The sequence below is a fragment of the Zonotrichia albicollis genome, unplaced genomic scaffold (genome assembly GCF_047830755.1).
Source record: "Zonotrichia albicollis isolate bZonAlb1 unplaced genomic scaffold, bZonAlb1.hap1 Scaffold_83, whole genome shotgun sequence".
Lineage (NCBI taxonomy): Eukaryota > Metazoa > Chordata > Aves > Passeriformes > Passerellidae > Zonotrichia > Zonotrichia albicollis.
The window spans coordinates 4,474,548-4,489,452 of NW_027428460.1; the positions used below are offsets into that span (position 1 = coordinate 4,474,548).

A 14,905-nucleotide genomic window follows, 5' to 3' on the forward strand; every position below is an offset into this window, starting at 1 on the left:
CTGGGCACAGCAGCCTTTTCCATCTGGAAGCTCCCCATGGACAGGGAGTGCCCAGCTCTGTTCCTTGCACAGCCTCCAGGAGCCCAGGGCTGCCATCTCCAGTCCCTGCTGGCACTGGGGGCTCCCAGGTGCCTCAGGCTGCTGTGACACCGCTGCACACGGGAGGGAAGAGGGGCAGGGGCTGTGCTCAAAGTCAGCTCCATCTGCTGCTGCTGCTGCTGCTGCTGCTGCTGCTGTGGGGTCATTTGTGCAGCCCTGGCCCAGAGTCAGGGATCAGATCTTGCCAGTCTCTTTCAGCCCTGGCTGCTCAGAGTTTGGGCCTTGGAGCCTCAGGTGGCCAAAGGCAGCTGCTGCTGGTCCCTCTGTGTGCCCGAGTTCAGCAGTGCTGCTCCATCAGTCTGTGCCCAGCAACGGGGAAAAGCCTCAGCCCTGCAGGGCCAGGAGCTGCCGGGCTCTGCCTGAGCAGCTCAGCCAGCAGGAAGGGAGCTGCTCCACACGAGAATCAGGAGCAAAGGACATTGCTTTGATAGGACATGTTTTCTTCTGAAAGGAGAAAAAAGGAAAAAAATAGGTTAATTGTAAAGGTAAGAATAAAATCTAAGTGTTAGTGAAAAAACATAACATAATATTAGTGAAAAAACCAAAACATAAATGCAAAGGTTTTTTGCAAATGCATTCTTTGCATTAAGAAGTAAATGATCTTTTGAAAAAGAGAACTCAGTTATTTGCATTGTAAATGTGCTGATGGCATGGATCCATCTTTGTGACCTCAGCAACCTCTTAAAAGATTTTGGGCTTTGTTTCCAACACTGGTATTTGAAATTGTGGTTGAAGCAAGAGGAAATTGCTTTGTGCCCTTCCAGCTCCAAGCAGGACTGGGAATGGAAACTCTGTCAAACCCCAAATCCCTTAGAAGATGACCTTCCTACTCAGCCTGCCAATGAGCTGCACATTCCCCTTGAAACTTACAGGGATTTCTTAGAGTCACAAAGTCCCACTGACAGCTTTTTGCTCTGGTTTGGCAGTGCAGAAGGGCAATTCTCCATCCACCAGCTCCAGACTGCACTGCCTCAGGAGCACGGCCCAGTCACCAGCTTTGGCCCACTCATGGCACAGCCAGAGGAGGAAGAAAGTGCAATTGCACAATTCCAGCCAATCAAGAAGGAAGAACAGGACTGACAAAACACCCTGTACAGATCCCGGCATTCACTTGGGACTGGGGAGAGTTTGGGTCCTTGCCAGTTGGATGTGTGTCCCCAGCTGCAATCTCTGGGCCTGCAGCAGAGTCTCACTCACCTGCCAAAGCAGAAAGCTCAGGCGCTGTGCTCGCAACGGGCTCGTCTGATGCAGAGCTGTCAGAGCAATGTGAGGGCAGAGCCAGCCCAGCTGGGCCCAGGGCTGAGCCCAGCAGAGCCCTGGCAGAGCCCAGAGCAGCCTCAGCACCCGCAGAGCCTGGCTGCAAGGAGAGAAAGCAGAAACCGCCCGTCAGCTGAGGGCTCCTGTGCCCTTGTGCCAAGGCCTGCGGTACCCAGGCCATGCTGGCTGTGCCCAGAGCTGTGCCCAGAGCTGCCCATCCCTGCTGCCTTTGACAGCAGAGCAGGAGGGCAGGACATGTGCCCAGCCTGCAGCCAGCCACGGCACATCCAGCCCTCAGCAGCTGCCCAGAGCAGGATGCTCCTGTGCTCGCTGCCAGCTCCCTAAAGCTCTGATCCCACCCTGGCAAGCACACAGGGACTCACTTCATGCCACCCATGGCTGGAAGAAAAGCTGCTCCCAAACCATGGCCTCAGCCTTCTCCAAGGGCACGGCCCATCCACGACACAGCTGCTCCCAAGCACTTCCCCATCCACACTGGACCACCTCGAACACTTCCTCTGGAAAAACAAACAACACATTATTGAAAAGAGGTCAGATGCAAAAAGGGAAAACAAGAAAAAAGGTAAAAACTCTTATTTCTGTCAGGGTCTTGAGGAAGGCCCAATCCCTGCATGCCAGGGAAAAGCCCAGCCATGGCTGAGGGAAGCCTACACTTTCTCTCTTCCCCCCTGCACTGCCCCCCAAAATCACGGTGACTCCAAAGCAAACAAGGGCTGTGGAGCAGCCCAAGCCCTTCCTTGCCTGCACAGCAAAGCAGCTGTGCTCAGGTTCTGGAGCCCCACCTCTGCTCCCACCATGGGGTTGGTTTGTGTCGGGCTGGCTGCCCCAGCCCCAGCCCCAGCCCCAGCCCCAGCCCCAGCCCCAGCCCGGGGCACGGTGGGTGCTGGGGGCTGTTGGCAGGGCCAGGAGCCCACTCCCATTTCGTACCCACCCCAGCCCATCCTCCCAGCCCTGCCAAAAGCAGCTGGGCAGTGCCTGAAGAATGAGTTGCATCTGCCCCAGCAAAGGGAGAACCTTTGGTTCCCAGCCAGGCTGGGCCATGCCCAAATCTGGCCAAATTTCCCCGGGTGGGGATTCATCTGCAAATTCCCTGTGGAGTTTGGCTTTGAAAAATGTGCCAGAATCAAAGTCTATCACCTTCAGCCTCCAGTGGCCAGCTGAGGAAGAGCTTGTCATCCTTGATGTCACCCTCGTCGTCTCCAGCAGCAGCAGCAGCAGCAGCAGCATCCCCACCCGCTACAGCTTCTCCAGGGGCTCCTTCTCCTTCCCTGGGGGCAGACCAGGCCCTCAGGGCTCTGCCCAGGGCCCCAGCTGTCAGGGAACCAGGACGAGCAAAACCAGCTTGGATGGCGGCCACCAGTGCTGGGCAGAGCAGCTCAGCTCCAGCACAAGGGCTGTGTGTTCCCATCCCATGACCCCGGTGCAGTGACACAGGCAGCACAAAAAGGGCTGGGTTCCTTTGTTTCTGATTGCCATGGCATGTGTGGAGCTGGAACTTACCAGGGACCTGGATACTCCAGGGACCTGCAGAACCATTCCCAGCAATTGGGAAAATCCTAGGTGCTCCATCCACCCATAGATGAGGTCTCCAAATTCACCCCGAAATTGGGTCCAGCTTTTAGAAGCCAAAAAGAGCAAGTCCAAGTGACTTGATGATAGTTTTAGTCCAGAAAGCCCTGCAGCTGATGGCACACTTCACAATCAGCAGGGGACAGAGCTAGGCCAAAGCCCAGAACCTAGCTGGGAAATGAAGAAAAGAAAAATCTTAAAGAAAAGGAAAATTACCCCTGGCGCAGGTTGCCCCAGCAAAGACAGCCTCCAGGATCAGCTCTCCTCCTAAGTCTTCCGGCAGAGCAGGCAGCCGAGCCCCGACAGGCGAGGCCGAGTCCTCCATGCCCTGCGCAGCTGATCTTGCAGCCTCTGGATGGTGGAATATCGCTGACGCTGTATTGCCAGGAGGACATGCAGTGTTTTAAGTGCCAGCTGTGACACGGCACTGCTCCTGTCCTTCGTCAGGCGTTCCAGCGCTGCAAGAGAGAGGAACAGAAGCACAGTCAGAGCCGGATCTGCAGAGAGCCCAGGAGAGCCCCCTGTCAGGGCCATCCCAGCCGGCTCTTGCCATGGCCAGGAGGGAGCAGGGAGCAAGGGGATCAGCCAGAAGCTGCTGGCCACCAATGGCCCACACGGCCCTGAAAGCTCTGCCCACGGGAGCAGAGCCCTCCGCAGCCGGGGCAGGGCTTCCAGCTCTCCCCCGGCAGCCTCTGCTGGCAGCCCGTTGCCCTCACTCACCAGTGCAGATCAGCTGCAGCTCTTGCTGCTGCCCCCTCAGGCGCCGCCCGGCCATGCCTGTGAACACAGAGCCTGTCACGGCCCCAGCGGCACAGCTCCCTGCCAGCGGCGCTGCCGGCGCTGTGGCCACACGGGCTGCTGGCCCGGCAGGGCTCAGCCCGGCCCTTGCTGCACGCTGCCGCCCCAGGGCACGGCTGCCAGAGGGCGGCAGCAGCAATGCCCGGGCCAGGCGGGGCTCCACGGCGCCGGGCCCGGCTGGCGCTGCCGGGGCAGCAGGCGGGGCCGGGGCTATGCTGCGGCGGGCCGGGCCGAACCGGGGAGGGGCAGCCCGGGCTCGTGGCTCACCCATGAACCTGATGGCCGCCTCTCGCAGGGGCTCCTGTGGGCTCTCCACGTAGCGCAGGGCCCGGCGCAGGTGCTCGGCCGCTCGGCTCCTGTCCTCCGCCAGCTGCAGAGAGCGGCAGGAGGGAAGGGTTAGCGTGGGCTCAGCCCCTGGGCCGGGCGCTGCCTGCGCCCAGCCCCGGCCTCCCCTGCCCGCACAGCCCTGAGGCGCGGCCAGCAGCCGCTGGCCAGGGGCTCCCGAGGGGAGGGGCAGAGGGCCGGCTGCTGCCCGGGGAGACGCGTTGCCGCCCTGCAGCCCCGCCGGCTCGGGCCCACGGGAGCCTGGAGCAGAGCCCGCATGGCCCAGGGAAGGCAGCGGCATGTTGGGCACAGGCTGGCGGCCCGGGCTGCAGCGCTGGGCAGGGGCGCAGCTGCCGGCCGCACTCGCTGAGCAGCTCGGTCAGGGGGCTTCTCCAGCCTGAGGCTGGTGCTTGCAGGCCGTCCTTACCAGGGCCTTGCCAAACCTCCAGGTCTGATCCAGCTGCAGCATGTGTTGGAGATCCTTCCTGTGCAGGAATGTGGCTGAACAATGCAGCGTTTCCCAGGAGTCCTGGAGAGCATCAGAGACCTGGAGATGGCACCAGAGCCCAGCGCCCAGGACCTGCACAGGTCCCTGTACCAAGGCCAGGAGGAGGCTGCAGCTCGCGAGGTCCCAGAGCAGGAGGCAGCCAAGCCCCCCAGCCAGGGGGCCAGCAGCAGCTGCTGAGTCCTCACCTCTGCCACACGCTGGTTCTCGTCATGGCAGTGGAAGAACAGTGGGAGCAGGCTCTGGTGCACAGGTGACTTCAGGGCCTTTTTTTCCTCTTCTGGCCAAAAATACAGCATCTCTCGGAAGATGAACATGGAGCACACCTGCACCTGGCTATCATCCTGTACGAAAGAAAGAAAAAGAGACCTCAGCATCGGCTGCTTCACACCCATCTGAGCACAGGCCTGAAAATGCACAGGGCACAAAGTTTGCAGGCAGCAGCCGGTGGCCATGGCTGGAGGCACAGAGCCTTACGTTGTCAAAGAGTGGCAGGAGCGCCCCAGCCAGCTGCAGGGCGATGGGGGTGGCTAGCAGGGCACCATTGCACAGGAACAAACGGCTGAGGAGAACCACGGTCATCCTAAGCATGTTGCTGTCATTTTCCTGCAGCAGCTCCACCAGCCTTTCATCCAAGCTCCACATTCTTATTGCAGCCTGTGTGGAACACAAGTGTGTGAAACGCCATCCTGCTGCCACAGGGCTCAGAGGCCGAAGGCCTGTGCCAAAGCACTGGAGCAGCTGGAGCGGGAGGCAGGAGAGCTGGGAGCAGCTGCCTCAGCTGTGCCCCAAGCCCAGGCAAGGCCAAGTGACTGCCTTGCCCAGCCCCACGCTGGCAGCATGGCTTCAGCCGCTGCCCTCTTCTCACCGAGACACTGGTGCCGAGCACCAGGAGGCCTCTGAGGGCCAAGCGACGCATCTCCCTGCACTCGCTCTGCAGCTTCTTGGACATGACCTCCAGGATGCTGTCACGGCATTCACTCAAGTCCAGGCAGTCCAGAGTCTGAAAGGCACAAGGCCGGTGACAGGGGAGTTGCACAGGGCCGGGCACAGGCAGCAGCACAGGGTGTGGGCACCGTCCCAGGCAGCTGCGGCCACGAGAGGGCACAGAGCTGGGAGGCAGCTCAGCCAGGCAGCGCTGGCCTTCAGCCTCACCTCCACAAGGAACGCCATGGCAGCCAAATCCCAGCATGGCGTGTCTTTGCTGAGCAGCCCGAGCAGGTGGAATGCAGTCACGGAACACAAGGCTTCGGATGCACGGTGCATTTCTCTGATAGGAGGAAACAGGAAGCAAAAACCTGAGGAAGCAGGGCTAAAGCTCTCCCAGGACTGACTCACAGAGGTCTGGCCTTTCTCCAGCACCCAGCAAGGGGGAGCCGGGCCCTCTGGGAGGTGGCTGCTCTTGGGCACGCCCCTCTCCCAGCCTTTTGCAGTCTCCTTGGCCGTCCCTTGGTGACAAGGCCTTGTGGCCCACGACCACGGGGCCCCACTGTGTGGGGCACCCCGGGCACAGAGCACAAATGCCAGGGGCAGCTGGGGAGCAGGGGGTCTCACCTGGCCAGCATGCCCACAGCACAGTGGTGGGTGTCAGCACAGAGCAGCGTGTCCCAGCCATGCTTGTCTTTCATTGCCACCACCACATCCTCATAGTGCAGTCGGCAAAGCAGGGCCTTCAGGGTCTGCTCTGCAAAGCTGTGTGCAGAGAAAAGCCCAGGTCACACTGGGAGCATTGGGTCCTGCCCTGGGCACATGGCAAGGACAGGAGGACTGGGATGGAGCACCTGTTGGGGCTGGTGGCAAGGCAGTGTTGCTGCTGACATCCCTTCCAGAAGGTATCGGCTGCCTCTGGCATATCCAAGGTGCTGAAGAGCACTTGGAAGAGCAGATACACAAAGAGATGGGGGAAATGCATGGTCACCACATGTGGGACACAGGGCATCTGAAGGATCTTCCACATCACCACAGTTGCCTGTAAAGGACAGAGCAGCCCGAGCTCAGTGCCAAGGTGTCTGAGCGTGGCAGGGAGAGGCCAGTGGAGATGCAGGGGGAGCACGGGGCCTGGTGGCTCTGAAGCTGCCCCTGGGCCAGGTTTCAGCCCAGCAGGGAGAGGCAGCGAGACACTGTGGTGGAAGGAGGATGGGGAGCTCGTGGAGAGGTGAGCTTGGGCTGAGCAAAGGCCAGTTGCAGAAACTCACAGCCAGGGCAAGGACAGCCGTGTGGTCCCCATCGGAGGTGCACGTGCTGTGCTCTGGCCAGTTGGCCAGCACATCAAGGAGTACGAGCATGGCCGTCTCTGCAGTCCTGCACGAGCACATGATGGTCTTCCACATGGTCAAAGCAGCTCTGTGGGGTCAGAGCTCTGTCTCAGGGGGGTGTCAGACACAGTACTATGGCCTGGGCAGTAGTGGGGAGCTGAGCTGGCTGCCAGCTCAGCCTCTGCCCACTGGCCCTCAGCACGCAGGCAGCCCAGCCCCGTGGGGATTGGCCCCTGAGGAGCAGGGAGGGAGCACGGCAGCACGCTGGGGACTGGCAAAGGGAGGAGCCAGAGGGCCCTGGAATTCTCTGTGTGTCAGACCACTGGGACAGGCTGTACAGCGTGATGGGCTGCTGAGCACATGGGCCCTGTACCTGTCACATGATGGGGCCACACGCAGGAGAGCCATCACCACATCAGCAGGCTGTGCCTCTGTCAGATCCAGAAGGGGCCTGTGCAGGTTGTACTCAGGAAACTCATTGGCCATGAACCACTGGTGGATGTACCTGACCATGGCGGGCACCTGCAGAAGGCAGGCGAGACTTGGAAGGCTGCCAGAGGGAGTCATGTGCCCAGCTGCCCCAGAGAAGTGCTTCCCTTGCCACCACACTGCCATGACCTCAAGGCTTCCAGTGAGCAGCAGGCATGGCTTGGGAGGCCAAGCAATTGCTGGGAGGATGGACACCAGGCCACAGGCTGCTTACTTGCTTTGGACTGGAAGGACCCTCCTCCACAAGCATATCCAGCAGGGCAGCACTGGTGTTGGTTTTGAAGATGGGAGGGTACACTCTGACCACGGTGCCCATGATGCTGGTCTCTTCTTCTCGAATCCTCTTCATGAATTTGGCAACCATCTGTAGCAGAAGGGCAAGAAGCCGGGGATGTTGCACGGAGTGCTCCACACACATGGTGCTGGGCTGAGCAGGGACAGCAGGCCCAGCCCAGGTGGGGGTGGCTGCAGGTACCTGCGCTGTTCTTTGGAAGAGGCCACGGGTGCGTTCCTGCTCCTGTGTGCGCTCCAGGGGTGCATCTGGCAAAGAGCGAGCGCAGCCAGAGCTGAGGGGCTGTGGAAGAGGCCGGAGAGCACGGCCCAGCCCTGCGTTCCCCAGGCAGGGAGAGCCATGGGAGGCTCCAGGGGATGGAGCACGGTCCCTGTGGGATGTCTGCCCGGCCCCTTTTCCATCCTGTCCACGGGCATTTCCCCAGGGGATGGGATGGGATGGGATGGGATGGGATGGGATGGGATGGGATGGGATGGGATGGGATGGGATGGGATGGGATGGGATGGGATGGGATGGGATGGGATGGGATGGATGGGATGGGATGGGATGGGATGGGATGGGATGGGATGGGATGGGATGGGGCCAAGTTGGCTGGAGGCTCCAGTCCTGCAGCCCAGCTCTGCCACTCACCCTCCTGCGGTGGATGGAACGGCACCGCCTCTTCATTCTCCTCTGCTGGAGCAGCTCCAGGGCCTTTTTCCTCCTCCTCCACAGTGGCCAGCTTGGGCACTCGCGAGGCTCTCTGGCGCCCCAGCACCGAACGCAGCCGGTGCCGCTCCTGCCGGGCCTCCTGCGCCTTCCCTGCGGGCGGGACGCGGCGGTCAACGCTCGGCCCGGGGCCAGCAACGGCCCCCGAGCGCCCCTCACCCGCCCCGGGCCGGCCATGCCCAGGCGTTCGTTCCCGGGAACGCGGCACGGGAGGCTCGGGGCCGGCGGCCGCGCTGCCGAGCGGCGGAGCTCGGGCCGGGGAAGCCGCAGCGGAGGCGGCGGAAGCGGCCGCACCGCGTGTGTCCTCCGCGGGCCCCGGGAGGAGGCGGGGCCGGGGCCGGGAGTGGACCCTGCGTCGCGTCCGGGGCCGGGCTCGGGCCAGGCGGAGCCGAAGGGCGGCGATGCCGCCCTCGCACCAGGCACTGACGCCCGCCCAGCAGCGCCACCGCCAGTACGGCCAGAGCCGGGCGGAGGCGAGACCGCGGCGGGACAGCCGGGTCCGAGCACGGGGCAGCCCCGCCGGGGGCCGGGGGCGGGCCGGGGGCATGGCCCGGCCCTGCAGGGGAGAGGGAGGCGGGGAGAGGAGAGGGACGCCGGGCAAGGGACTCTGAGAGAAGGGTGCCCGACAGCGGGAAAGGGAGAGAAAGAGAATTAAAGGGACAAAGAGAAGGAAAAATAGGAGAATGAGTGTTTTAAAATATCTGTTTTGCTGCTCTCGCCGCTGCTGCTGCCGCTGCTGCTGCCGCTGCTGCTGCCGCCGCTGCCGCTGCTGCAACTGAAGCACCGGGGCCGTTCGTCCCCGTGTCCATTCCCCGCTCGCCCCACGAGCCCCACGTTCGAGCCCCGCGCGCCCCGGGGACAGTCCCTGCGTCTGCCCAAACACGGGAACTTTGCAGCCTTGAGCCCACATGCAGAGCCCTGACTCCTGCGCACTGGCACAGCGATCCCCTCGCTCGCTGCTGGGCATTGTCCTTGCTGAGGGTCAAACACCTTCAGGCCACCTTCCCTTGGGGTAGGATTCCTACCTGAGCCCAGCACTGCACTTACATATCCAGGGTTGCTTTCCTGTAAAAACAGGGGAAGGAAAGCTGTGTGTGGCTCATGGTATTTTAGAGTGTCTAAAAATCCCTAAGTCACCAATCTTAGAGGTGAGGTGCATCTGGAATTACTGGGTTGCAACATGGAAAAGGGCAGCATAGAAATTAACAGAGGAAGACATCTTGGATTGTTTCCTTCATTTTCATTTCCTTTCTGGAAAGCTGTTTCAGTTTTCCAGGAATCTTCTCCTGTCTGCTCTTCCCAAGAACTTCTCATTGAGAACAAGGTCAAGCTTCTGTCACAAGATTTTCCATCAGGAAATTATGCCACTGGTGCAATTTTCATTGTGACTGTTTGTGCTGGTTTAGGGCAAATTTTGGGAGGAAATCTCCAAAAGGGGTCCATCTAGAAAGCAAGTTCAAGCGGCCTCTCCCCCTACTAGTTCAGGAAAAGACTCGAGAAAACTGAAAAAAACCCCAGTTTATTCAACAAGTAAAGTATTCGCAAGCATGGAAAAAGAATAATATTAAATAAAACCTCTGACAGTGCTGAAGAGATGGCAAATTCAGAAAGTCCTTTTTGTGGGTTGTAGTTGGCTCACTCGGTCTCTTCTAAGTCCCTCTGGTGCTGGAATGCAGCGTCCCAGAGCTGGGTGGGCCACAGGGGTGAGCTGCTGCCGGTGTTTGTCTGGGTTTTCAGTCCAGAGCAGGTTTAAACAGTTCCAAGAAAAAGGAAAGTCACAGTCCGAGGAACTTCTCTACCTAAGCTAGCTAAAACCAAATTGCTAGACCTGGGCTGTGAAGGCACTGGGAAATTTCCAAATCTGGGCACTGGTGGTCCCAGCAAACACCAGATCTGGATGGTGCTGGAGCCAGAACCTGCAGATTTACAAACTTTGGCTTTCTATGCTAGCAAATCACTGGACTTGGGCTGTGCCAGCACCAGGAAGTTTTCAGATCTGGGCACTGGCACTGCCAGCAAACACCAGATCTGGGTGGTGTCGTTGCCAGTGATAGAAATCTGCCAAATTTGGGCTCTGCTGGCACTGAGAAATTTCCAAATCTAGGTTCTGGTTACATGAAACATAAGATGTGGGTGGAGCCAGACCCAGTAGGAGGAAGCTGCCACAGGTTTTGGATTTCTGTGCCAGCCAGCAAATTGCTGCACTTGGGCTGTGCCAGAATAGGGAAATTTCCAGATCTGGGCACTGGCAGTGCCAGCAAACAGCCCATTTCAGGCTCCAAGCTCCAGGCAGGACTGCATCTGGATGCCTTCCTCTTTGTCTTCCTACTTTCCTTCCTTCTTTCCTGGGATCCTGCTGCCAGCAAACTCCACATGGGGCAGTGCTGGCAAGGGGAAATTGCCAGGTTTTAGCTTTCTTTGCCAGCAAATTGCTGGATATGGGCGGTGCCAGAAGAGGGAAATTGCCAGATGTGGGCACTGGCAGTGCCAGTGCACACCAGATCTGGGTGGGGAACGTGCCAGCACCAGGAAATTGCCAAATGTGAACTTTCAGTGCCAGCATATTGCTGGAATTATGCTGTGCAGGAACCTGAAAAATTCTGGATCTGGGCACTTGTGGTTTGAGCAAACACAAGATTGGGTTGCTCTAAGTACCAGCTATTTGCAACGTTTTGGCTTTCTTTGCCAGAAAATTACAAGACTTGGGCTGTGCTGGCACTGGGAAATTCCCGCATCTGGGCACTGGTGGTGCCAGCAAACACCAGATCTAGCCATTGCCAATGGCAGTAACAAGGAATTGCCAGAATGTGGCTTTCTTTACCAGAAAATTGCTGGACTTGGCTCTGCCAGAACAGGGAAATATCCAGATCTGAGCACTGGCACTGGCAGTGGCAGCAAACACCAGGTCTGGGCACCTGTATTGGCATCAGGAAATTGCTGGATTTTGGCTTTCTGTGCCAGAAAATTGGTGGACTTGGGTTGTGCCAGCACTGGGAAATTTCCAGATCTGAGCACTTGCGCAGCAAACACCAGACCTGGGTGGTGCTGGTGGCAGCACCAGGAAGCTGCTGGGTTCTGGCTTTCTTTGGCAGAAAATTGCAGCATTTAGATTTTGCTGGCACTGAGAAATTTCCAGATGCTAATTTTCTGTGCCAGCAAACTGCTGGAATAAGGCTGTGCAGGCATCTGAAACATTCCCGGTTTGGGTACTGGTGGTGTCAGCAAACCCGAGATCGGGTTGCTGTAGGTACCAGGTCTTTGCTTGGTTTTGACTTTCTTTGCCAGCAAGTTGCTGCACTTGGGCTGTGCCAGAATAGGGAAATATCAAAATCTGGGAACTGGCAGTGCCAGCAAACACCACATTTTAGGAAGGACTGGATCTGGACCCGTTCCCTCCCTGCCTCCCTCCCTCAACAAGGCGCCAGAATGGCTGGACAGCAGCCAGGCAGAAAGGGACCTGCAGGGACTGATGGACAGCAGGCTGGACATGAGCCAGCAGTGTGCCCAGGTGGCCAAGAGGACCAATGGGTCCTGGCCTGGATCAGGAATGGTGTGGCCAGCAGGAGCAGAGCAGGGATTCTTCCCCTGTGCTGGACACTGGTTGGGCAGCACCTCGAGTGCTGTTTGCAGTTCTGGGCCCCCAATTTAGGCAGGACATGGAGGGGCTGGAGCATGTCCAGAGAAGGGCATTAAGGTTGCTGAGACAAGAGCTTTGAGGAGCAGCTGAGGGAGCTGGGGTTGTTTATCCTGGAGAAGAGGAGGCCCAGGGGAGACAAGGCAGTGTCAGGGCACAGGGTGGACTTGATGATCTCCATGGTCTTTTCCAACCTTGCTGATTCTGGGATTCTCTGAAGCCACCCATAGAGCAGTCACAGGACGAGCCCTGGGCCTCCTCTTCAGGAGCTCCAGCAGCCCAGGTCCCTCAGCTTCTCCTGCCAGCCCCAAAGCCCATCCTGTCAGTCCTGCAGAGCCTCTGCAGCTCCTCCTCACTGCCCAGAACAGGGAGCCCCAGAGCCAGACACAGCAGCCCAGATGTGCCCCCAGGCCTGGGATGCCTCTGGCAAGGGAGCAGCACCAGGAACTGCAGGAGCCTGCAGACAATTGATCTGAAGGACAAAGCTCCTTAGCTCCTTCTGAAAGAGCAGGAACAGTTCCTCATTGCATTGTGGTGGAATGCTGGGCACCACAGCTCCAGGCTAGGACTGGACACAAGTTTGCTCCCAGTGAGTGCTGTGATGGGTTCTACAGGAGCTCTGGGCTCTTGTGCTTGCCAGGCACAATGAGGAGAGAAGGAGCCAAGTGCACTGATGTGGGAAATGGGTTTGTAGAAAGTTTTTAGGGCCTAGTAGAAGGCCCACACAGTAGGAATCTGTATATAAATCTTGAGACAAGAAATACTAACTTAAAAATGCCATGGAATAGGACAGATATTGTTGAGAGAGAAATGGAGCTAGCAAAAAGTTTCAAAAGATGGCCTTGCAAATAAGACTTTGGAAAAACAGAGCTATGAAAGATGCATTGTAGTGGGACCCATGAGGGGTAGATTTAAATAATTGGCTTTAAGGCGTCTACAACATGGCATGGCAAAAGGCTGATAGACCAAGAAACGCTTATAATGTATTATAATTAGGAAGTAGTTGGCTTCTGATTGTGATGGCATGAATTACAAAATCTGTATTGTCTAACCCTTCTCATGAGACTGAAAATGGAATAAAAGTTTTTAAAACACCTCTCAGTTGCCCCATCTCTAGGTCAAGAAAAGAGTATTATCCAACACACTGACACACCTTTGCCTCAAGCATAACCCAGCCTGGACCAAACACACTGAAAGGTTTCCCCTTTGGCCCATGTCTCGAAATGTCAGGTCTGCTGTTTGACAACTCAGGTTGGTTTGGCATCAAAGAGTTCCTTCAGAAATACTGGGTTTGTCTTCCTCTGTGCCTTCCCCTCAGCAGCCTTGGGGATGCTCCTGTGTGAAGCCATCTGTCTCACACAGTTTGAGACAACTTCAAACAGGATATTGTGCAATAAGTTGTCTCCTCTGAAGTGTTCCAACAATCCCTTTCCAGCAATAGGAAATTATTCCTAATAGATGGAAGTGGAAAACCCCCAACAGTTTATTAACAAACAGAATCCCCCCATGACACGCGTTACAAGAAGGCGCCGGGGTCTCTCTCGGAAGAACAGGAACTGTCACGGAGCAGTTCCAGCAGCTGATGGAAGCTCGGGGGCTCGTCCAGCATTGGCTTTCTCCCATGGCAGAGCTCCATGGAGCGGGCAGGGCAGTGAAGCAGCTGGGCTGGAGCCCCTCGCTGCCTTTTCTCCCCGGCATGGCTCAGCCCACAGACTCTCGGGCTGGGAGCGGGGCCGCTCCGCTCCTGCCGGCACCGTGTCCCTGGGCTTGGACAAACAGTTTCCTGCCAGGAGAGCCCTGCACACTGCTCCACAGATCTTTCATAAAGGCCCAAACCAACTCCAAACACTCTGTCTGCAGCAGCTTTTCACAAAGGGCTGCAGCAATCCAGGACAGCTGCAAGTGAGTGTCGGAAGGCTCTTGTCTTGTTCCTGACAGCAGATGCAATTTTATTCAGATGTAACATGAGAGCTGAGGTTTTTTGTTAAAATATTTCATGATGAATAACAAGCCTTGGGAGCATGAGATGCAGGACTGACATGCAAAAGCATGAGCATATCCTCCAAAGTGGCCAGTTTAATTGTCCATTTTATTACTCTTGTATTTACTCCACACTAATAAGGAAAACCAAGCTTTGCCTGGAGGTAAAACAGGCATGGGATACACTACAGTCCCTCACAGGCTCAGCAGGGCTGGCAGTGACACCGCAGGCAGTCTGCTTCATTGTGAACCACTACAGAGCTACATCACAATCTGGTTTAAGTAGTGTGGTATTATTAAGAGCTCCTTTTCTGCATGAGATACAAAAAGGACATCCCAAATGATCTTCTGCAAACAAGGTGCAAATAACACAGCTGCACTACTGTCCTGGGTAAATATACATACGGGTGATTGCCAAAGCAGTGCATCATTTCCCAGTGAAATACATGACCTCTTCTTACCTATGAAATTGTGATTGAAGACACCTGTGAGCCAGATCTGTGGGAGATTGCAAAGGAGCAAAGCTTTGGGATTTGGGCACACTTCTCTTGGTTTCTTTGCTCAGGCCTTTGGTGAGCACAGAACACACCTAGGTAGAAAATCTTTGACTATACAGGGTCTTTTGGATCCACTGTCCCCCAAACAGGTCAATGGTGGCCCTGTTGTAATGCCAAGTAACAAAGAGCAGCACAAATGACACAAAGAAAAGATGGCCAAAGAGGAAGAGGAGAGGCCCAATGAGGAAAGGATGTGGTGAGACACTGGCACACTGAGTGAGCTGCACTCCCATAATCTCTAGGCTAGCAGGTCCTGGTCTCACATTCTCCTCTTGGTTTATTTAAATTTTATTTGTTTATTTACTTTTTTCATCATCAAAATAAAATATATACAAATAAAAATATGTCATCAAAACTTAAAGACAGAATCAAAAGACATTAATTGAAAACTACATCTAAAGATCAGAACATATGTAC

The 14,905-nt window shown here is 56.9% G+C and overlaps 1 protein-coding gene across 5 annotated transcripts; it reads right to left on the reverse strand.

Annotated features, from left to right (window-relative positions):
* Positions 1-1,296: 1,296 nt before the first annotated feature.
* Positions 1,297-9,060, reverse strand: LOC141728055 (maestro heat-like repeat-containing protein family member 7). Of its 5 annotated transcripts, none has more exons than XM_074534357.1 (19): positions 8,240-9,060; positions 7,793-7,857; positions 7,532-7,681; positions 7,202-7,350; positions 6,769-6,916; positions 6,355-6,542; positions 6,128-6,265; positions 5,729-5,843; positions 5,442-5,576; positions 5,051-5,230; positions 4,762-4,917; positions 4,496-4,597; positions 4,012-4,114; positions 3,667-3,723; positions 3,163-3,404; positions 2,878-2,992; positions 2,515-2,645; positions 1,740-1,874; positions 1,297-1,456 (listed from the first exon to the last, which is right to left on the reverse strand). In XM_074534357.1, exons 1-15 carry the CDS (start codon positions 8,862-8,864, stop codon positions 3,214-3,216), a joined length of 2,502 nt encoding a protein of 833 aa, XP_074390458.1. In that variant the 5' UTR covers positions 8,865-9,060; the 3' UTR covers positions 1,297-1,456; positions 1,740-1,874; positions 2,515-2,645; positions 2,878-2,992; positions 3,163-3,213. The 5 variants fall into 5 exon arrangements, with proteins under 5 accessions (XP_074390458.1, XP_074390459.1, XP_074390456.1 ...); XM_074534358.1 differs by having other exon boundaries at positions 2,515-2,672; XM_074534355.1 differs by having other exon boundaries at positions 2,515-2,688.
* Between the last annotated feature and the right edge of the window lie 5,845 nt (positions 9,061-14,905).